The 25,148-nt window shown below is 36.4% G+C and overlaps 1 protein-coding gene across 1 annotated transcript; it reads left to right on the plus strand.

Annotated features, from left to right (window-relative positions):
* The first annotated feature begins 1,075 nt into the window (after window positions 1-1,075).
* On the plus strand, window positions 1,076-12,321 carry LOC144960488 (uncharacterized). Its single transcript, XM_078893642.1, has 3 exons — window positions 1,076-1,225; window positions 5,765-5,929; window positions 10,809-12,321. Exons 2-3 carry the CDS (start codon window positions 5,905-5,907, stop codon window positions 12,077-12,079), a joined length of 1,296 nt encoding a protein of 431 aa, XP_078749768.1. The 5' UTR covers window positions 1,076-1,225; window positions 5,765-5,904; the 3' UTR covers window positions 12,080-12,321.
* The last annotated feature ends 12,827 nt before the right edge of the window (window positions 12,322-25,148 follow it).

Here is a 25,148-nt window from a genome sequence, read left to right on the forward strand (position 1 = left end):
TGTATTAACCTGACTATAAACGTTCATGGTTACACAGAGTTTGTGTGTTGGTCCTTTATACTTCCGGATGGCAATGTTGTGAACTCCTTGGCCAAGCGCATCCTATCTATAGCGCAATATCCACTAAACGTACTCAAAGCGCTTAAAAATTGGAAACTGACCCACAGCAACACATAACGTGTAGAACGACACGTGACATTACTGAGCTATATCATCAAGACACTAGCAATTCTTTTAAAATGCGATTTTTTCCATAAAACGGCAACACACGATTTGAAAAAACAAAACAACAAAAACAAATCAATAATCAAAGCAAGAAACATAACAGATGATGGTAGAATTTCAACAGAAAGAAAGGCAGGCACGCCCACTAATTATGAGTCTTGGTAAATAATGTTAGTTGAGGAATCGTCTTCCGTTTCCTTGTAATTGGTTGGGACGACCTAAATTCCCACACGTATAATTTGTCGTTATTTGGTTTGTAAATAGTAACACATACACACACACACACACACACACATACACTCACACACACTTACACGCCCGCGCGCGCACACACAAACAAACACACGCACACGCGCACCAATAAATAATAATGTTAAATTAAATGAATGCAAAAACAGCTTCAAATTGTAAATAAAAATAATAAAAGATGTAAAGTAGGGAAAGATTTGTAGTCGCCACAAAGCCATGTTTTCACCTGATGATAGAGATGTTATTTAATAATAATAATAATAATAATAATAATAATAATATATAATAATAATATTAATAATAATAATAATAATAATAATAATAATAATAATAATAATAATAATAATAATAATAATAATAATAATAATAATAATAATAATAATAATAATAATAATAATAATAATAATAATAATAATAATAATAATAATAATAATAATAATAATAATAATAATAATAATAATAATAATAATAATAATAATAATAATAATAATAATAATAATAATAATAATAATAATGCGAACAACCGTAAATATGTATTTTAACGACCAATCGAATGACAGGCTCAATTTTCTACAGCTTGTGCTAAAAGATTATGGCAAGGAATAGTAAACAACCTGGAGCCAAGAAGCTTATAATATGTTAATATTATAAGCTTCTTGACTGGAGCAGACACGGTTGACGATTGCTTAGCTTGATACATTTTCAGAGATGATAAATGGATAGATTCATAACGTATTCATTTCCATGCAAGGTTTTGCCCCGATATTAATTTATCATAGCAGTCTTAATGTTGTTTCTTAGATTGCAACTAATACAATAGACCTTGCCTTGATGAATAGGAGACGCGCTGTGATTATCCCCAGACACCTGTCTGGGGATTTTAACGCTGTGATTATTCCCAGACACCTGTCTGGGAATAACGAAAATTCGTTATTCCCAGACACATATTTGAAACTCCGCTTTTTTACACAATTATCCACATTCCAGAATATGGAATGTTTCCAAATGAACATAGAAATAAGGAAAGTTAATAAAATATCTATAAAAACATAAAATTAACCAATAATAAATCAGTTCATACTACATATATACACAATATGCGTCGACTTTTCAAGTGGGTGTCATGGCTGAATGGTTAAGTCGTCTGCACCGGAAGACTTGTAAGAATCGACGTTGTCGGTTCGAATCCTGGTTCCGCCACTTTTTGTTTTGTTTATTCCCTCTTCTTTTTACAGAGCGTTGCAAATGATGCATGTCCAGTCCACCCCCCCCCCCTTTTTATTTTTTAAAAGTATATTTCTCTCTCTCTCTCTCTCTCTCTCTCTCTCTCTCTCTCTCTCTCTCTCTCTCTCTCTCTCTCTCTCTCTCTTTCTCTATCTCTCTCTCTTTCTCTATCTCTATCTCTCTCCTTCTCTCTCTCTCTCTTTCTCTATCTCTATCTCTCTCGCTCTCTCTATCTCTCTCTCTTTCACCATTGCTTGACGCAATCATAGTCATATCTCAGTGCTCCTGCAAATAATAGAAGTTACCATCAATAAACTACCTCTACTACTACAGCCACCACCACATCATCATTACTACAACTACCACAGCAACCACCACATGATTATAAAAACTATAGCAACCACCACCACCTTTACATCATCATCATCATCGCTACCACCGACACTACAACCACAACCATCACATTATCAACATTATTACCACAGCTACCACATCGTTATCAAAACTACAGCGACTACCACCATCATTACATCATCATCATTATCCTTATAGTTATAGTCATCATCACTACCACTACTACATCATCAACAACACCACTACAATCACAACCACCACATCAACACTACACAACAACAATAATAAATGAAGTAATAATTAAAAAAATAATAAAAATAATAATATTAATTATAATAATAATACATAAATAATTCTAAAAAATATTACTAGGTAATAATAATAATAAGTTTATTTATATTTTGCGCCCAATCCTCTATACAATAAAGCTCTAGCCTAGAAGGCTTTTTCTGTAAATATCTGAAAGGAATGATATCTACTGGTTGCGAATAACGAAAACGACAGCTATTGCAGTACTACTGTGAATAGAGGAAATCACTATTCTCAGTACTGCTGCCAGCACTGCTGCGAATAGAGGTGGCCATTTCCATTTTGATCATTTTGTTGATGTTGTTGTTTGGTCTTGGTCTCGGTGGTCATCATATCTGTCAAGACTCTAGTTATTTTGGAGACTTGTCTGTGATGCCTGTTTCAGGAAGTCCAATGTTCGGTCCTTTCTTAAAGTGGTGGTCCATGCAAAGTTATACAGTCTTGCCCAGAAACCAATTTCCGCAGACACTGTCTGACAATAATGATGAATGATTATACACAGACGCTTTTTTGAAACTCTGCTCTTACTTTTCGATGTGATTATTCTCAGACATGTCTGCCAATAAAGAAAATTGATTATTGGCAGACAGTGTATGCCAATAACGATGGACAGACACTTTTTCATTTGAAACTCTGCTCTTTTACCTCTCTTCTTACCGGCCATTTTCCGGATTTTCCCCAAATTTCACACCCAACCGATACAAAAATAGATTTATTTCACTCAAACACAAAAGCTGTTAGTTCTTGCTTCACATTTTTTTTTTCTGCTAAACGAGCTCTTCGACACGGTGTTAATTGTTTAACTATAACAAACATTTTTGTTCAAATATTGTGATGTACAAAAGAAATCAGAATGAGAAAAGTGGTGGCTGCAATGTAACAAATGTGATGATTTCCCTATGAGTGGTAAGGAGAGAAGTTAATCATTTATCCACATCCCAGAATATGGAAAGTGTCTTAATGTACATATAAATAAGTAAAGTTATTAAATTATCAATAAAAGCATAAACGAAACCAACAATAAATCAGTCGATGGATAATATGTCACTATATAACCATATGCGTCCACATTCATTGAATGTCATTGCCAAATGTTTAAGTCATCTGCCTTAGAAGGCTTGTCAGAATTGACGCTATGGGTTCGAATCCTGGTTCCGCCCCCCCCCCCCCCCCTTTTTTTTTTTTTTTTTTGTCTTCTTTCTCAGAGCGTTGAGCGTTTCTTTTAAATCTTTTTCTCTCAGTCTTTTGGTTCCTTTCTATAGAACATTGCAAATTGTAATATTCGTCCCCACTTGATCTCAAACAGTATATCTATACTAACAATTCAAATGGCAATCGAATGGTCAGATAGAAAAATAAGGAAATAAAACCAGAACAGAGCAACTAATTTGAGCAAAATATATATTGAATTAAAAATGAACAATTATCAAGGGAAAAAAAAAAGTCAATTAATTAAAAATCTCTTGCTGGGAACAAATTGAAAATGATGAACATCATTTGGGAATAAAAAAATCCCTAAAAAAACTTACAGAGGGAACGAGCAGATTCGAACCAGTGCAGCTAAAAAGGAACAAAATGAACAGTGGTCTAATCCATTGAGCTGTCTATCCTAAACGATAACGATGTGTATCTTAAAATTCATATATGAGCTAGACATTTTCCACCATCCTTGCTTCCTTGTTTTGATAGTTATTTTCATCTCTGATTCAGATAATTTGTTGTTGAATCTACTTTAGTTGAATTGTATACAAAAAATTCATAGGGTGGTCAAATGGTCAGAGAGAAAATATATATAAATAATATGATATAAAATATCTTGCTCAGAAACACAAAAATCAGAGACAAAAATAAATAAATAGAAAATAATAAACAAATAACAAACAAATAAATGAAAATCAATAATCTCTATCAGAAACATGGAACAAATCATCAGAGAAAAAATATTTAAAAAATATATATATATAATAATGATAAATATTGAAAAAAAAACAAAAACAAAACAGAACAAAACAAATAGAGAGCAAAGTATATAAGGAATTAAAATTGAACGATTATCGGGTAAATAAAAGATTCAATTAATTTTTAAATCTCCTGCCCAATCTAAAAATAGAACAAATGTGAAAACAATTAACATCATTTACGGTTAGAAGATAATGTGTGTAAAGAGCCCAATTAGTCTCTTTATTTTCATTTAAAAAAAGGAAATCGTCTTTTGGAGCCAGAGTTTGTCTCTGTTTCTATAGTTTGAAATGGACAATAGCAATTTCTTGCTACTCATTGGATAGGACGCTATCCTATTACTGCAAAGTACTTTCCACCAGATCTAACAAATGGACGGGGAGGCAGAAATCAATATCGACTTAACCCCAGGATGGATCTCGGTCTCTTTGCGTGTGAAGCGAGTGCTCTACCAACTGAGTTATCGGGACTCCTTTTTGTATTCCTACTTACACTTATGGCAGCGTGGCTCAGCGGTATGGTCTTTGCTTCGTACCTGAAAGGTACCGAGTTTGATCACCCACCGCGGCACTGTGTGGCCTTGAGCAAGTCACCTCACCTAGCTAAATTTGGGGCTCTACACTAAGAGATGAAGTGAGTAGAAAAGTGCCAGAAGACAATAGAGAATAAAAATTTTCGCGACGGTGGTGGGGTTTGAACCTGCGACCTTATTGGTACGACAACTCCGCCTGGCAGGTGAGAGCGTGACTCTACCGTGTGAGCTATCCACGAATACAAAAATATTCGTATCAAACTCAGGTCAATTCTAGAGCTCTCTCTCACCGACTTCTGGAGATCGCCGGTTCGCTCGCCACAAAACCATCGCGAAGTTACTTGACCAGCAGTTAAGCTTAATAGCCAATATTCTCAACACAAACTACAGGCTCTGCACTGCGGCTGACGCCTGGGTTATTCCAGTCTTCCCTTGGAATAGACACTTGAGACAAATTTCCCCTATGGGATTAATAAAGGGAAATGTATATATTTTTTATCTATTTTATTTATATTCTTACCTATAATATATATATATAAATATATATATATATATATATATATATATATATATATTTATATATATATATATATATATAATATATATATATATATATATATATATATATATATATATTATTTTTTTTTTTTTTTTTTTTTTTTTTTTTTTTTAATTAATTTTTTTTTTTTGTTTATTTTATTTATATTTTTACTTATACAATATATATATTTTTGTTTATTTTATTTATATTTTTACTTATACAATATATATATTTTTGTTTATTTTATTTATATTTTTACTTATACAATATATATATTTTTGTTTATTATATTTATATTTTTACTTATACAATATATATATTTTTGTTTATTTTATTTATATTTTTACTTATACAATATATTTTTTTTCCAGAATTCTTTTCTGGCAAGGCAGTGTGCTGATTTGCTCCTTGAAAATTTCAGTCATCCCCAATAATGATGTTTTGAGCTTGTGGAGTCCTTTCCTTCGGAGCTCAAGAGTGATTCCGTGATAATCCTGGGCACCCCGCAACAATGGCTTTCAAGACGTATGCTGAATGTAAGAAACTTTTTTTAAAGAACAACAACAAAAAAAGCTGGAGCTTTTATATAGCGCAATATCCACTAAATGTGCTCAAAGCATTTTACAAGGGTCCCAAGCCAACAGCAATACTTAACATCCTTGTCCTGTCTTGTCCTGTTGGGCAATATTAAGTCCCAGGAAATATTACAGTTTTTATTTTCTGGCATTGACACAATATTGTTAAAAGTAAGCCTGGTATTCGTTTTACACCTGAGTAGGGTGAGACAATGTGAGTAAAGAAGCTCATCCAAGGACTCGACTGTACGCTGCTAAGCTCAGGACTCAAACATGATTCCAGCTTGACTACATATGTCATACATATTTGCGTCTATGTTGTCTGGTGTAATGATACTCGCCTTTGGATCACACAGTCCTGGGTTCGAGCACTGATCTCAGCAGTGCATGGTTGACTCCTTGAAAAAGGCTCTTTTTTTTAAGCTTTTATATAGCGCAATATCCACTTAACGTGCTCAAAGCGCTTTACAAGGGGTCTCTGGTCAACAGCAACATTTAACATGTAGGACGAGACATGACGCCTGTTAGGCGATATTACAATTTTTCTGACAAAGACAACGCTGTTAACGGCCAGGTACTCATTTTACACCTGAGTACGGTGAGAGAATGTGAGTAAAGAGTCTTTTCCAAGGACTCAACTATGCATCGAGTGAGGCTCGAACCCAGGACCTTCCAATCCGAAAGCGAGTGTCATACCACTAGACCACATAGCCGCACTCTTTACTCACATTCTCTCACCATACTCAGATTTGAAATGAGTACCTGAATGTTAATAGCATTGTCTCTATTGGGAAAAAAAAGTATTTTCTTCCAATAGATGTTGCGTCTTGTCCCACATGTTAATTGTTGCTGTTGGCTAAGGACCCATTGCAAAGCGCTTTGAGAACCTTTAGTAGATTTTTCGCTATATAAAAGCTTAAGTAAGCTGTAAGTTGGACAATATAGATTTATTATTATTATACTCTTGTTTTGTTTTTTAGGGAAAACCCGATTTTACTAATGACAGACTGCCTACTTGATATTTTTTAAATTTGTAGCTTTCGTAACTACCCAGATTATTTTTACCCCTTAACTACCCAGATTACTTTTACCCCTTAACTACCCAGATTACTTTCACCCCATGCCTATTTTTACATTTTTATCAGACAAATTATAGGCGTAGTATCAAAGCTAATGTTTTTGTTTTTATTTTTGCATGTCAATGATGTTGAATAAAACTATCTTTGCACATTCTCATTTTAAATACTTTTTTTCCATTTTTGAAAAGTAGCAAAAATTTCTAGGATTGAGTGAGTTAAGAGATAAAAACAGGGGTTGCTATATATATATATATATATTTATAGATCACGATTTTATTCGCTTGGGGAGAAAAGACCACTTTTTAAATCCTTAAAATGATAGCCTGTTCCAATCTTTCATTTTCAATAAGTTTTTATTACTTTCAGAGAATCATAATTTTTTTCTGAAATTGGAGCCAACATGTTGTAATTCTATGAACTTTTCGTAGTAGTAGTAATATCAAAAATATTACAAGGCATTCTTAATTTCCTATGTAAAAAATAATGTAGCAATTTAAGAATATTATTTTTTGTCAGGCTGAAATACGATATTACTCAAAAAAATTATTGATGCATAATGAATGATAGGCTGTCCACAATGATGATTCTTAATGTCAAATCTGTAGATTCAAGAACTAATCCTGGCTGGGGTTCCCGACCTCCCATAGTTGTCAGGGAGGTACTTGCTGTGTCTTCTATCCCCCTATATCCTGGCTGGGGTTCCCGACCTCCCATAGTTGTCAGGGAGGTACTTGCTGTGTCTTCTATCCCCCTATATCCTGGCTTGGGTTCCCGACATCCCATAGTGGACAGGGAGGTACTTGCTGTGTCTTCTATCCCCCTATATCCTGGCTGGGGTTCCCGACCTCCCATAGTTGTCAGGGAGGTACTTGCTGTGTCTTCTATCCCCCTATATCCTGGCTGGGGTTCCCGACCTCCCATAGTTGTCAGGGAGGTCCTTGCTGTGTCTTCTATCCCCCTATATCCTGGCTGGGGTTCCCGACATCCCATAGTGGACAGGGAGGTACTTGCTGTGTCTTCTATCCCCTTATATCCTGGCTGGGGTTCCCGACCTCCCATAGTTGTCAGGGAGGTACTTGCTGTGTCTTCTATCCCCCTATATCCTGGCTGGGGTTCCCGACCTCCCATAGTTGTCAGGGAGGTACTTGCTGTGTCTTCTATCCCCCTATATCCTGGCTGGGGTTCCCGACCTCCCATAGTGGTCAGGGAGGTACTTGCTGTGTCTTCTATTCCACTATATCCTGGCTGGGGTTCCCGACCTCCCATAGTTGTCAGGGAGGTACTTGCTGTGTCTTCTATCCCCCTATATCCTGGCTGGGGTTCCCGACCTCCCATAGTGGTCAGAGAGGTACTTGCTGTGTCTTCTATCCCCCTATAAGTTTTCCAATTGCTTTCTGTCTTTGTCTTGGAATGAGCTTACTTAGTTTTGTCATGATCCTGGTGGGAATACTTCGCTGGGAGGGAAACGGTCAAATGTTAGTTTTGGGAGATGATATTTTTTTTCCCTTGTAAATCACCTCTCTGTAATGTACTGTTATTTTTATTTTTTTTAACACATGATTTGTAACTATTTGAGTGTATTCCTCCTAGTGGGACCTGTGCTGGTGTCTGGTTGAAACATTTAGGTAATCTCAAACTAAGTACTTTGATAGTGTGCTCTTGGAATCTACATCTACTCCCAATTGGAACCATTCCCCTTCGTCTTACTTTTTCCTCAAGTCCTTTTAATTGTACATCTATATTGTTTTTACCTATGCAATTTTCATCCTTTTTACGGGCACTGAACTAATCATTGTAAAATAGGATACACTTTGGACTTTGATAAGAAATGATATCATCATGACCATGTGGCAGCATAGCTCATCGGTACGGTCTTTGCTTTGGACTTTGATAAGAAATGATATCATCATCACCATGTGGCAGCATAGCTCATCGGTACGGTCTTCACTTTGGACTTTGATAAGAAATGATATCATCATGACCATGTGGCAGCATAGCTCATCGGTACGGTCTTTGCTTTGGACTTTGATAAGAAATGATATCATCATGACCATGTGGCAGCATAGCTCATCGGTACGGTCTTTGCTTTGGACTTTGATAAGAAATGATATCATCATGACCATGTGGCAGCATAGCTCATCGGTGCGGTCTTCACTTTGGACTTTGATAAGAAATGATATCATCATGACCATGTGGCAGCATAGCTCATCGGTACGGTCTTTGCTTTGGACTTTGATAAGAAATGATATCATCATGACCATGTGGCAGCATAGCTCATCGGTGCGGTCTTCACTTTGGACTTTGATAAGAAATGATATCATCATGACCATGTGGCAGCATAGCTCATCGGTACGGTCTTTGCTTTGGACTTTGATAAGAAATGATATCATCATGACCATGTGGCAGCATAGCTCATCGGTACGGTCTTTGCTTTGGACTTTGATAAGAAATGATATCATCATGACCATGTGGCAGCATAGCTCATCGGTGCGGTCTTTGCTTTGGACTTTGATAAGAAATGATATCATCATGACCATGTGGCAGCGTAGCTCATCGGTACGGTCTTTGCTTTGGAACCCGAAAGATACAGAGTTCGATTACCCGCTACACCGTGTGGTCTTGAGCAAGTCACCTCGCCCAAGCTCAATTTGCAGCGCTCCACTACGGCTGATGCCTGGCTTATTCCAGTCGTCCCTTTGAATAGTCCTTAGAGAAAAATTTCCCCTCTGGGATGAATAAAGGGAATTTTATTTTATTTATTTTGTACTGCCAACCGAAACAAGCTTCTGTCCTGCACTGTCCTTACAGATTCAGTCACTGGTTTATTCCTTCATTCGCTGATGTCTTGTGACTATCTTCTTCTCGGTCTCCATATCTGTCTATCTTTTGCTTTTTGATTTTAAAATTTTGTACATGAACTCGCACACAAACATCCACATGTGCAAACACGCATGATGTCATGCTATGTATGTGCTATATATCTATATATTTGCATATGCTGAGTTCTCTGACAGCCTTTGTGGTTACAGGAAAAAAAAAATTAAGAGCCGCTACAGGCATCATGTCTCATCCTGCATTGTGTTAAGTGTTGATTTTGGTTTGGAACCACATGGTAAAGCTCTTTGTCAAAGAGATATTAACCTGCTAGGAACTGGGGACTGTTAAAAACAAAAAAATGAATATAGCAGTTTTTAAAAAGGAACAAAATACCAAACACGTTTCAGGCTCAAAACCCTTCTTCAGCCAACAACAAAAAGAAACAAAAACATTAGATACATTAGTAAAATATGAAAAACAGAAATGCTCGTTTTACTCCATCCGTCATTTGAATTTCTTTGAGCACTTTTTATTGATATCTATTAATGCGGCTATGTGGTCTAGTGGTATGATACTCACTTTCGGATCGGAAAGTCCTGGGTTCGAGCTTCGCTCAGCGCATAGTTGAGTCCTTGGAAAAGACTCTTTACTCACATTCTCTCACCACACTCAGGTGGAAAACGAGTACCTGGCCGTCAACAGCATTGTCTCTGTCGAAAAATTGTAATATCGCATAACAGGCGTCATGTCTCATTCTTCATGTTACGTGTTGCTGTTGGTCAGGGACCCCATGTAAAGCGCTTTGAGCACATTAAGTGGATATAGCGCTATATAATATAAAAGCTCTATTTTAAAAAAAAAAAAAAATTAAATATAAATGCTCTCTCTTTTGTTTTGTTTTTTTGGTCTCCAAAATACAAACATCTCACTATTTCTACCTCCAAGTACTCATCAGTGTGCAATTTTTGACGGCGAGGAGCTCGTCTCTGAACTGAACAGTTTTGAACGCTGCATAAATGACCATTCAAAGTATTTGACTGTAGATGAGTTTCACATGGGACTTCTCCCAGAATCTTTCAGGAAACGAGAATATGCTGATTTCATACGAAATGCCATCGATAGAACAGTAAGAGTTGTCACAAGTGTCACCAGTGTGAGTCGTCCTGACACATATCCAATGACAGACAAAGCATATCCATTTAGTAATATCAGGGGCAATAACAAATTGAGGAGGTCGGGTACTGGATATTTATTACAACAGAATCCTGGGTTTTCACTAACGCCATGTCCGTGCTGGCTTTGTAAACAGTCGAAAGAACCCAAAACGCATCATTCCTATTTTTATCTGGACACAGCCACGCACGTGATTTTCGATGAGCTTGAGATCCAAAATGCCCGGTTTGAGTTGTTTTACGAGACAGAGGATAGACAAGGCGTGGAGTTTCTGTATGGGGTTGGTCTGGAAGAGACGATACCACCTTTTTCGATAACCGAAAGAATGAAGACAGACCGATGTACTTTGACCTGTGTGTCACACGACCCTCAGCTGACTCAGAGATTGATAAAACTGATAGGCTACCAGTGGCCATCTTCCATAGAAATGTCACCTCTGCCTATACTCATTTCACATCCCGATGGTTGCCGCAAGCGAATATCAATTGGAGACTTTCGTAAAATGAAATACATCTCGGACATCCTTTCCTTCCCAGTCGGACACATCATACTTAATGAAAAAACATTATTGCGATTTTGGGATGACAACGACTGCATTAGAGACGCCCCACCTAATTTAGTAAACTCCACTCTGATTCCTGTTAGGAATTATGCTCACAGTCGCTGTTATGAGTTTAAACGCAGTGCAATTTTTGTTTTGCCGGATACCTATCAAGTCAGCTTCTCCAATCACCAGAAACCAAAATGTCCTTTCAGCACTTTGCCAGCGGGTACTGAAATTCAAACGATGGATGAACAACGTTTCAAGTGTCTGTATTCCATGGAGATTGTAAGCTTTCCAGAGAATGTCCTTATTAATGATGGAGTCATGTCCTTTTTATACTACGACATGGCCTCCTGTCCAGGGAGTAGTGGAGCCAGGATATTCTCTTCCTCCAAGCCTTTACACCACAGTCTAGCACACGGCCACCATTTTGGTGTTACTGGACGACAAAAAATGACCGGATATTTTCGTATGCGACAAGATATAACATTTTTGTAGTTTTTACCTTATTTGTTTGGTGGGGGTCCCGATAGTTCAGTTGGTAGAGCACTCACTTCACACTCAAGGGGACTGAACTCATCCCAGGTGCAGTCAAGATTTATTCTACACTGCGGGAAGCTGTTTCTGTTAGATCTGTCCAAAAGTACTTAGGATGAATTCATCCTGTTTTGTTGATAAAGGGGAAACCCGAAACATTCATTTCATCTGTTTTTGTAATTAAATTGAAGCTTACATTCAAATTCATATTATTACTTATTTCTTCGAGCTTTGAGCAGCAACATGTACATTACTTCTTTTTAAGAATCGAATTTTAAGTGAAATTAACGTTTGATAATCCGACATCAAAATATATTGGTTGTAAACTTGACATCATTATGTGTTACTTTAAGGATAGTTCTAGAATGATAGAGAATCCTTTTTTTCTTTGTAATTGTTTAACGAGTTATTTTTATCTGCCAAATACCACCACAAATTTGCGAGTATGTAGATGCACGTTGTTAAAAAGACGAGTTTAATATTACAGAGAAATGAAAGAATACATTTATTCCACCGCTCCGAGTAATATTCTTAGATATGTCTTCATGAAATAAGACACTTTACTGATAATTTAATTGACACATAATGAACACACGCAATGGAAAAATATTCGTTCCATTATTTTATTTTTTTTAGCACAGAACTAGACTTATTTACACTAATTCATAACATTGATTTGATTTAATTTATAAGATAATTAACATTAAACAGGTTTTTAAAGTAGAAAGTGTAGAGGATGCCATAATAATAGCACGGATGGCTTGTAGAAAGTAGTCAATAATAAGGATAATGAATACAAAGTAACAAAAGACGTCTGGTGGTTTTCAGGTTAAAATAGAACAGGAAGTTTTTATTGAAAAAGTGAAAGTACATTAAACTGGGTTCTGTGGAAAGAAGAGTTCCATTAGTGAGGGTATGTGAATCCGTAGTAAATACAAGTAGATGAGATAGTAAAACAATAATCATACTGTAAGACGAGGTTACATACTTTAACACACCCCCTTAAACTCAGCTTTGGTAATATGTCCAAATGATAAGTAAAATTTTAAAAAAAGGAAAATAAAGGAAATAAAAATGATTATAGTTAAGATAGTAATCTACTTAATAATATAAGATTAAGTAATAGTTAATATTATGTTCTTGTAATGGATGGATCAAGTTTTTTCATTGAAAATGAAAATTACTATTGATTTAAACAACACTAACTTGTAGAGGTATAAAAGGTACCATCCAAATTAAAGTAATATTTACATGATTAACAGCAGTAATAGTAGGTACATAAAGGTTTAACTATTGGGTCATATTCAGTAACAATGATTAGCAAAAATATAAAACTGATAATATAATAATAATATCAATACTAGTCATTGCATGGCTGCAGATACAAATCTTTCAATTTTCACTCTAGACATGGGTTTTGTCAAAGCATCAGCAATATTCTGTTCTGAAGGAACATACATGATGGTCATATTACCATTTTGTACCATATCTCTGAGAAAGTGACACTTGATATCAATATTTTTAGTCCTGTGACTTTGTACAGGGTTCTTAGCAAGCGCTATTGCTGACTGATTGTCACAATTCATCGTAAAGACATTTGAGTTCACATTGGTCATATCATTAAAAAGTGCCAATAAAAATATGCCCTCCTGTGTGGCCAATGCTAATGATACATATTCAGCCTCACAGGTAGACAAAGCAACTGTATTTGGTTTCTTTGACTTCCATGATATCAGAGGTCCTTCATTTGTTAATTGGAAACCGTAGCCAGAGACGCTTTTTCTGTCTCTTGAATTTGCCCAATCCGAGTCGCAAAAACCATTCAGATTGAGGGAATTTTCTGATTTTCTGAAAATCAATTGTCTATTGATTGTTGCTTTCACATATCGTAATGCATGTTTGACTAGTGTCATGTGGTGAGCATTTCGTTTAGACATATGCTGTGAGAGTTTGGTAACGATAAGGCTAAGGTCTGGCCTTGTGCTTGTCATCACATAGATTAGTCCACCAACTATTTCTCTATACAGTGTCTCATCAGTTTCTTCAGCATTATCACTCTCAAATTTGTCAATATTTAAATCACAAGGTGTATATTTTGGCTTACAATCTTGCATGTTAAACCTGACAAGTAATCTATTCAAATAGTTTGTCTGATTCATCATAATAGCTCCATTTTCATGACTGAAATCTATGCCTAGGAAGTTTGATATTTGACATAGGTCCTTCATTCTGAATTTCTCATTCAATTTGTCTTTGATCTGAGACAAGGTAGTATCTGACTTAGACATCAAAAGAATATCGTCAACATAGCATAGAATAATTGTCATATCATTTTCTGAGTGCATAGTGTAGACACATGGATCTACTTGACTTTGGGTGAATCCCTGGTCATTCAGAAAGGAATGTAATAAATTGTTCCAGTTTCTTCCACTTTGCTTCAAGCCATAGAGGGATTTCTTTAGTTTTAAAACTAACTTTTCACCAGATTTACTCTTTACTGTGTAACCTTCAGGTTGTTCGACATATAACTCACAATCAATGGGACGCATTCAGATAGGCGGACTTAACATCCATCTGGTGGATAGTAAGTTCGTCCTGAACTGCGATTTGTGTCATGGTTCTGATTGATGTAATGCGAGCGGTGGGAGAGAATGTTTCATGATAATCGATTCCAGGCATTTGGGAGTAGCCTTTGGCAACAAATCTGGCCTTATGCTTTGGTTCATTCTTAGGACCATTTTTCACAGTATAAACCCAACGACCGCCGATAGCTGATCTTCCAGGAGGAAGGGGGCTTAACTCGAAAGTGTCATTCTCTTCCAAGGCTGTCATTTCATCATTCATTGCATTTGACCATTTTTCAGAATCTTTGCCAGTAATGGCTTGTTTGTAAGACATAGGTAAAGCAGGGTGGCCAACTTTTCAGAAACTGAATTAGGGACAATTTTTGGTTACCGCACAATAATGTTAAGAGTGAAGTAATACACAGCCTAATACTAATGTAATACTTTACAAAGAATGAAAATGAAAACAGTCATTAAGTTGACATATCTGTAAACCTTGGAAGTGAAAGGGGTAACTTTTGACGTATCCTCTATCCAAGCTTAGGAGGTGCATTATGCCCTCTATTGAATTTGGTGCAGAAGTCACAGCCTCTATTCTATTAATAAATATGACTTGACAATTTAAAACTAAAAACCTACACACACATTGAGACCACAGCATCACTACAATACTTTTTACACTATGTACATGATAACAGGCTTTGTTTACTGCTATTATTTGCCTTCTGAATGCAAGCTATCCATGGTGGATCTCTTGCATTTTTGCAAGAACCTGTCAGTCAATTGGACAGGTGGCATGCTTGATGAGGAGACCCTAACTTTATTAACTAAAAGACTGTTTAGAGTGGCATTGCTCAACTGAGATCTGCTTTCAGTTCTATTTTTCCTAACCAAACTAAATATCCTCTCTGATGCTGCATTACTGTGAGGAATTGAAAGAACACCCAGGGCTAGCTGTCCCAGGTTCTGGTAAGGCCTACTTCCATCTAGTGGACATATGTAGTGATGGAGCTGGTGCCATTGTCTATCACATCTTGGCTCATTCAGCACTGAAGCATTAAGTGGAGCTGATTGGAAATTTGTAAACTCAGAGTGCAGTACATCCATTGAGCATTTGAGTGAGGCAGGCATTTTCTTGTAAAAGTAGAGTACATCCGAGAAGGAATTCTCTGCCCTCTTATGGATATCCACAAATTTGGCATGGACAAGGGTGTCTGTATTTAATGGAAAATTATTCTTCATGTACTTCAAAGCAGCAATGTAGAATAATTTTATGTTACTGATGATTTCACTTCTTGACTGAGCCTTCAAATCACTTATGAATCTGGAAGGAATTTCACCAATGTATAGGTCTTTGTCATGAATATGATTAGCTTCTGCCTCAAAATCAATACTGGTCAGGTGAGAAGACTTTGCACTGATGACTTTGGGCTTGATAAACTTAGTGAGTAATTCACGGAACAGTGCTAAATACAGATCATTGAGTTTGTGTATTTGTGGTTCTTCTTTTTGTAAACATTTGTTAAATTTATCAAACAAAGGCATGATCCACAGTAAGAGGGAACAGTAGGTTAGTGCTCTCTTTGATTTCAGAGTTGAAACATGCCTATCAAGTCTTGAGGACTGAGATTGAGAATTATGTTGAGAAGACTGAGCAATGGCTTATGTCCCTGGTTTACTAATACTAAACATTTGATTGACAACTTGCTCAGAAACATCTTGTGGTTTTTTGGATAATTCTTTTTTCTTTGCAAGTGCATCTTCTTCAGACTTTAGTCTCTTCAGTAGACCTGTAAATTCTCAGTCAATTAACTGAAATCAGTCAATTTGTCAAATTCAAATATTTAAAAAAAAGGAAAGAAAGAAAGAATTCACAAATCGTAGTGGAATGACTGTAAAGTAATTAGGAGTGTTCCATAACGCTACGCATAGCTCATGGGAGCCGTTAATATTAACGATAGATTTATTGCCTAGGCTAAGCGGCGCTTTTTAGAATTGGCGTGACTGAACACATCCCAGTGTAATTTCACACAGCTCATGTAGTTCCATATCTGAAGCAGACGTCGGAGGTCATCTTCCGCCAAGCTGATCTATCTCTTGCCAATTCTATTAAAGCCGCGCCACCTTTCTCAGCTTCATCTGTCCAAGTTCTTATCCCTTTCAAATACGTTATTCTTTGTCTTCCTCTTATTCTTTTTCCATTCATCTTTCCAGTCAAGGCGAGTATTTCCAAACCAGGGTGGCGGATAATGTGTCCTAAAAATTCCATTTGGCGTTTGATGATTTTTGTTATCAGTGATCTTTTTCTGTTTGCCATTTCTAAAATTTCTTCATTTCTTTTCCTTTCCATCCATGACACCCTCATCATTCTTCTGTAAAACCACATTTCCACTGCCTCCAGTCTTTTAACCATGGTCTTGTTTATGGTCCAGCTCTCACAACCATATAGCAGCACAGACAGTACATAGCAATCCAGGACTTTGATTTTTGTTTTCATGCTAATATTCCTGTTTTTCATAATTGTATGCAGCTGGTTGAATGCATTCTTCGCCATACCTATTCTTTTCTTTATTTCACAATCTGATTTTCCATTGGATGTTACATTGAAGCCTAAATATTTGAAACATTCAACTTGTTGTATTGTTTGTCCTCTGCTTGTTATTACACAGGCTGGTGGGTTATTATTTTTAGATACCGTCACACAGCCTTCGTTAAATTATTTTTTCACTTTCCAACCTGTCGTGATCCCAACGGTAGCCAATTTTAACTGAGCTGCCGAGCGATAAATTTCACTGTTTCGTCTAACCCAAAATTGACCACAATTACAAGCTGGGTTTTAAAAGTATAAAAAAAAAATGCGAATGCCGGAAGTAACATCTCTAGTAGATGATGGAGACACCTTTAAATCGAAAGTTAGATTAGGATAGATTGCTACAAGCACATTTCGATTGCCTCACGTTGTAAACAAACTGGTTGACCGTTTCTTCACTGATTGAGTACCTGATTATAAGGAACAATGGTAAGTAGCCTAATTAATTCCCATGCAAATCACGACGTTTTCTGCCATTGTTTTGCTCAAGCCCAAGCGAGCTTGCTGTTTTATGGCGATTTACCTTCATTTCGATTCTTTGAATTTTTCCGCTACGCCTGCCGAAGTTTCTTCTTGATAATTCACTTCTACTTAATAATTCAGTGTATTGGCCAGAAGTCATATTTATTTAAGTTTTTTTTTCTCTGTCATTTACTGATTGAAAATCAAGTTTGCTCATTGCTACATTATTCTAATGTTCTCACAATGGCTGAGCTGTTCGTGGATCGCAAGTCAGACTTGTCGAGCATCGATAAAGTTAAAGATGTGAGTGTGAGGAATAAATTCAATAATAATAATAATAATAATAATAATAATACTTTATTGCATCCCAAAAAGGAAATTTTTTGTACAGACGTGTTATAATTTACACATAAGATAAAAATACAATGGAAATAGGATGTATATATATATAAAAAAGGAGCAGCTCTATAACCAGAGCTGCGCTTTATAATATGAATAATTTCAAACACTGTAAAATAGTTAAAACTGTCACTATAAATTGAAAATTGAAAAGATTGCAAAACAAATAAATTAATAAATTAATATTTATATTTTTTAAAAGTAAAAATGAGAAATAATTATATAAAATGATTATTGCTTGTTGTTATAAAGCCTAATACTGGACGGCAGAAAAGATTTTCGGTGTCTCTCTGTTTTCGTTGAAATAGAGAAAGGGCGACCACTTCTTTCTGACATAATAATTGATGGTCTTAGTGGATGATACTGGTCATTTAATATTTTAGTTATTTTATTTATACAAAATTTCTCGTATAAAAGATCTACATCGTCAACATCATTTATATAGCGTTTAATGGATTTTTTAATATTTGAATTTATTTTGTTCCTTTCCACTGCTAAGCAATTGCCTCCCCAAGCTGTTATACAAAATGACAAAACACTTTCGATGACTGCTCTATAAAATAATGTGCAGAGGGTTTTATCTATTCTAAACTGAGAGAGTTTTGATAAAAAAATATGTACGCCTGCACATCTTATGCCTAATTATTTTCAAGTGTTCATCCCACTTGAGCCTGTCATCAATCGTTACACCAAGGTATTTGTAGTGAGGAACTCGCTGGACGAATTGGTCCTTTAATTTTAACGGTTCTATCGGTTCCTTCACTCTCCTAAAGTCAATCACTAGCTCCTTTGTCTTGCTTATGTTAAGCTCTAGGTGGTGGGCATCACACCAAGACACAAATCTATCAATTTCTTGCCTATAAGCCACTTCGTTGCCATTTGTTATGAGGCCTTGAAGAGCGGTGTCATCTGCAAACTTTATTAAAGGTACACTCAGGTTTTGACTTCTACAGTCATTCGTGTATATTGTGAATAATACAGGGGACAATACACAACCCTGAGGAGCACCAGTATTTGTAGTTATACAGGAAGATTTGTTTTGTCCTAATTGAACATATTGTGCTCTCTCCGTAAGAAATTCGAGCACCCAAGCAATTATATACTTGTTTAAATTCAGACTAGTCAATTTTTGAACAACCAACTGAGGTTGCATTGTATTGAACGCTGAAGAAAAATCTGCAAAAAGCAATCTGCAATAGCTCCTAGCGTGATCTAGATGCCTGTAGATGTTGTTTGTAAACAGCAAAATGGCATCCTCTACGCCACGTCCTGGTTTGTAAGCAAATTGATGACTATCACTCAATGGCATAAACTGATTCCTAATTTTAACAAGAACAAGTTTTTCTAAAGATTTCATGACTATTGAAGTCAGTGCAACAGGTCTGAGATCGTTCATAGTTTCAAGTTTTTCTTTTTTTGGAACAGGAATAATTTTTGAAGTTTTCCAAATTTCAGGGATCGAAACGCATTGGAGGGACCAGTTAAAAATATGTGTATAAATGGGGGAAAGCTGGTGGGCACATTCCTTTAATAGTTTTCCTTTCAATCCATCCGGCCCAGCAGCCTTCCTCTCGTTTAGTTTCGAAAATACGAATCTCGTTTCCTCTTCACTGACCTCAATAGTCATTTCATCTTCCAAAGCCCTGTCTAATTTATGTTTTTCATTTTCAATATCAAATTTGTTTGCTGTGTCGAAACGTGAATAAAATTTATTTAAAGTTTCAATTTCGATATCTTCTGATATAATCGTGGGCTTTGGATTATAGTTCACAGCAGTTTTAAGCCCCCGCCACGTGTCCCGTATATCCCCAGAAGAAAAGCATTTTTCAATTTTATTTTTGTACTTATCTCTACAACTAGATATTACCCTCTTTATCTCTTTTTGTTTTGTTTTCAGATCTTTTTTGTTTCCACTAGTATAGAGAGTTTTCTTTTGGTTCAATAAAAGTTTTAGATCTTTTGTTAACCAAGGCTTGTTGTTAGGATAATATTTTATTTCTTTTTTACAAGACACTAGCTGTTCACAGAATTTTAAATACTCACTCACACAGTCATTCAGCTCATCCACACTATCACATGATTCGATAAAAACATTCCAGTCAGTGCATTCAAAACAACCACGTAAATCTTCACACACACTTCCGTTCCAGATCTGTACACTTTTCTTTACTGGTTTTACACGTTTAAAAACAGGGCGGTAGGTGGGGAGTAGCAAGAGCATGCAGTGGTCAGATAAACCTAATGGGGCACGGGTAAACATTTATAACTATTTTTAATATTACACAGGAATAAATCTAATGTTTTTTTGTCCCTTGTCTCGCAGTCCACGTATTGATGAAGTCCCGGGAGAGTAAAATCGTTACATTGGTTAAAATCGCCAGTGACCATCAATACGGCATCGGGTGACTTAATTTGAATGTCCTGTATTTCTTTCCTCAAAATATTTTTCGCTGTGGTGTTGTCTGATGATGGTGGAATGTAGACGTTGATGTTGATGACATGAGTATATTCTCGGGGTAGATAATATGGTCGTGACGAAACAGTAATAAATTCAATATAATCGTCACAATACATTTTCTTTATCTGACTGTTATTGGGGTGGCACCATTTGTTGTTAATATATGTGCACACCCCACCCCCAGTTCGTTTATTTACATTAGTCCGATCTCCTCGAAATAGTGAATATTGTTCAATATTAAAACATGATGATGGTATGTGAGGAGATAGCCAAGTCTCTGTTAACGCTATTATGGAGGCTTGACGATAGTCACTATTAAAACGACACAGTGAAAACAGTTCATCAATTTTATTTTTCAGTGATCTTACATTACCTGTCACTACACAGGGTAAAAATGGACGAAAAGGCCGTCTGTTAAATTTTGTTTTTATTCCTCCTTTTCTCCCCCTCTTTCTTACTTTAATAAACGATGTGTCAATAGTGGGTGGTGGGGGTGACACGGGTTGGAGGGATCGGAGAGTCTCTGAAGTATAAGTTATCGATAGGCTTATTTTGGCAGCAAAATCACAGGCTAAAACACCATTTATGCCTATAAATATACTAATAAATATAAAAATCAGGAACAATATATACTTCACATCCATTTTGAATAAAAATTAGGCTTAAATTCCGACGATTGAATGATAAATGAATAAAAATATGTGTAGAAAATAGGTAAACATTCACAACACGTCTGTTGTCGCCGGAAGCCAGCGCCAGATTATATTGGTCATGGCTAGAAGTTAAAGATGATAATGGTGATTATTTTTCTGACTATGTCAAAAAAAAATTCCAGAGGCAGGAATATGACTTTGATGAAGTCATCTTTACCTATATGAATGACTTGCTTATTTAGCATTCCTTCTACATCAAATTATGGCAGTCATACTTCCAGTAAGAAATAACACCCACTATTTTAATGTATTGTATTTATCACTCTCCTCTCCAATGATGCCCTTATTTTTTAAAAAATAATTGAATCTTCAGTTTGTCGAAGAGTTTCAGTCAATTTTTATAGAGCTCATTTACAGGTCTACTTCAGGTAATCCAACAAAGATGCCACAACTCTACAAGCCTTTCCAGTGATGTTGTCAAGCATAACCATCTTGTTGGACAGTGCTTTAATATTTGTTTTGTTTCATCATTGTACAGCATTTGGACTTTATTGAATTCAACAACTCTTTTTTCAGAATGATGAAAAAAATAATACACGTCTGTTAACAATTCATCCACTTTCACTTTCACAGGCAACTGGCTTATGGCTTTCTTGACTGACAAATTAATGAGATGGCAGCCACAACTCAGGCTTATCAGATTTGGTTGCTCTTTCTTCAGTAGCACACTGACACCTCCTTTTGAGCCAACCATAACATTTGCGTTATCAGACATAAAAGACATGCAATTTATTATGGGAATCTTGTACTTTTGCAGCTCATCAAGCATCAACTTAGTGATGTTTACTGCCGTTGATGACTCTTCTAAGGCTGGACCAGACAGTAGTTCCATCACAACTTCTTCACGTTCCGTACAATAAATTGTGACAACAATGGGATAAAGTTTGTTGTGATTGTCACTGCTTCCACCAGTTCCTAGACCAAAAGGGAAAAGTTTCATTTTCTCAACCAACTCCGACGTAACTTCTTTACTAATACAATCAGCTACGGACTTGGTTTTTGTCTTTCCACAGGAAATTTTTTGGCTATTTCAGAATCTGGACACATCTGTCTCAACACCTTTCCAAAATCATCACTGATTCTTAATGGCAGGGATTTTTGTATAATAAACTGGGTCCACACAACCTCAGCTCTGATGGTGCTCATGTCATCTAATTTCCCAAAAAATGAAGTGACTGGCTGAATTGCTTTGTCTTCCTTCAGCGCAATTTGGTGTTTCTGTCCACCTGTGTGCTTTTTAATATCATCTTTCCCACCACTCCCAACACTGATATCTACATTACACACGCTACAGAAACCGAAAGTGTCACCTTTGTTTGACTTTTTAATGAATGGAAACTCCTTTCATATGATTTGCATTTAACTTCGTTAAAGGTTTTGTCTTTTTGGGTGGTGGTTGTTCAATTTGTCTAGATCTAGATCTACATCTGAAGGCTGGGATCTTTTTTTTCAAAAATGTATCCATTATAGTATCTGATCAAATTCCACAAGCATTTATTCAAATACTATTTATAAAATGTTCAAAATACAAACTCCTCCTGAATTGCTAGTGAAAGAAAAAAAGAAAGTCTCAATTTTCATCCTAGTGTGCTTATTATCAGTAGATCTCTAGATTCTCGATCGCCGATAACTCGATCTAGAATATCTAGACTAGTCTAGATATATTTAGTTAGACACGTATTTAAGTAGATGTACCAGGGCAATACAAAGTCATCATCTGAGACTTGCTCTACATTTGTACAACTTGGTACAGGCACAATGCTGTCTTTATTTTCAGGTTTGGCGAATTTAACCACCCTTATTTTGGAAACAGTGTCTGATTCAGGGAAGTATACCAGATGTACTGGACTCCCTTTGTCAAACCCAATGAAAATTCCCTTTCTACTTCTATCATCCAGTTTCTTGGGATTCTGAACTAAGGCATAACATGTCGACCCAAATGGTTGCATGTTGGCAATGTTTGGCTTATTTACTGTGAATAATTGGAAAAGGGTACATTTGATTCTTTGGTTAAAGCACCGGTTTCTGGTGTAGGCCACAGCCATGACGGCATACGTCCACAGACATTTTGACAGCCCTGATTGAATCAATAGGCACCGAGACATCGAGAACAGGGTACGCCATGCCCGTTGAACGGTACCGTTCTGATGCGGGGAATTAGGGGCAGATAATTCGTGTTTTATTTTGTTATCCCTGAGCAGGGCTTTGAATTGTTTAGAGATAAACTCTCCCCCATTGTCGCTGCGGACACATTTTACACTACCATAAGGCCTTACATCAGCCAGAAAATTTTTCATGGCTTCAATAGCATCACTTTTACACTTCATAAAATAAACCATAGTCAAATATGAACTTGATTCTGTGTCGTTAACAGATTTCGCTGACTTGAGTCTGCAGCAGAATTTTGTGTCGTGTGATGAGGTTTTGCAGATGTTGCAGAAACGACTTTGTGGGCGTGAATGGGTTTCTTTGTGTGTTGTACTTTTACAGTTTTCACACCAACGATGATCTCTACCCTTTCTATGGCTGTTACTGTTACTGCTAAGTTGAACGGTCATGATGGATGTGTCAGATCATTGAATCTTTTCGGTGTCTTCATAATTTCTGATGGCAATTTTGAACACAGTAAACGTTAGATCTTTGTCCTTCTGAGTAATGACGGCCGTAAACGAGTTGAATTTTGGAGGCAATCCTTTGATAATCATAGCGATTAGAAGGCTATCGCTGATGGTCTCACCAGTATCACGAAGTGATGCAGCAGCAGTTTCTGCTCTTAGCAGATAGTCCGTGACGGATTCTTGGTCAGCCTTAATTAGTGACGTGAGTTGAGTATATAGTGTAATAACTCTCGGTTTACATTTTGGTAAATAGTGATGTCGTGAATAGATTTTTACATATCATTCACGATGAGAAAATAAAATAAATAAATAATATGCACGAGGCATGTATCTCCACCGAAGTGGGCAGTTCGCGATTTACTAAGTACGCATACTTAGATTTTGGTTATCCGGTTAGGAAACGTTTAGTAGAAATTCATATTGCAAAAAAAGAGAACGAGCAAGCGGTGACTGCCGCTTATATACGGTGGCAAACAAGATATGACGTCACAATCACAAACGGAACATCATGACAACAACTCACAACAGCCTCGATCGAGATACTACACACAAACACACAACAGAAAAAGGTATATTGTTCCCTACATTCCTCCCCCTTCTAAAACAAACCTCATTCTCCAGTTTGACATCCTATAACGAAAAAAGAAACTTCTTACCTTATGAGGCGTTGCTCCAATTGACCCATAAAACGGGGGAAATTACAACAAACAATAAATCTCCCTCCCGGGGGCTTGAAAACTTGAAATAAAAATCCACAGGGGATAAAATGAATTTCCCTTTAAAAAACTTGAAATAAAATAAAAATCCGCAAAACATTACTGAAAATATCCCTATCAGAACATAGTACTTATGAAAGTTGGACCAAAATTAATAAAAGATAACTTGTTAGGAGGGATGTAATATTTTAAACTTCATTGGGGATATAAGCAATCAAAAATTGTAAGACAATATCAGTGTGGTTGCTTGCTGCACTTGTAAATGGGTGGATATGTCTCATTTTTTCTTTAAAACAATGCAGCTGAAAATTGAGCTTATTTAGTATCTACAGTATTACTAGCAGGCCAGGGGACTTCATAATTAATTGAAAAGATGATAATGGTCAGGGATAATGTCAGAAATAACCCCGTGTGGTCTCCGGGGTCCCTCAACTGAGAGGGAAAAGAATTGAGCCACCGTAAGCTCATGCGTGTCGTAGAAGGCGAGTAAAAGAGCCATTCTGGTTTGGT

This window comes from Berghia stephanieae, chromosome 15, assembly GCF_034508935.2.
Source record: "Berghia stephanieae isolate SIO BIC M18660-M18661 chromosome 15, UCSD_Bste_1.3, whole genome shotgun sequence".
Taxonomy (NCBI): domain Eukaryota; kingdom Metazoa; phylum Mollusca; class Gastropoda; order Nudibranchia; family Aeolidiidae; genus Berghia; species Berghia stephanieae.

What these genes read in the sequence shown, in the direction of transcription:
- LOC144960488 (XM_078893642.1), top strand. Translation starts at nt 5,905, where the DNA reads ATGGCTTTCAAGACGTATGCTGAAT. An exon ending in TTTCAAGACGTATGCTGAAT is followed by an intron (nt 5,930 to 10,808) that starts GTAAGAAACTTT and finishes TTCTACCTCCAA; the next exon opens with GTACTCATCAGTGTGCAATT.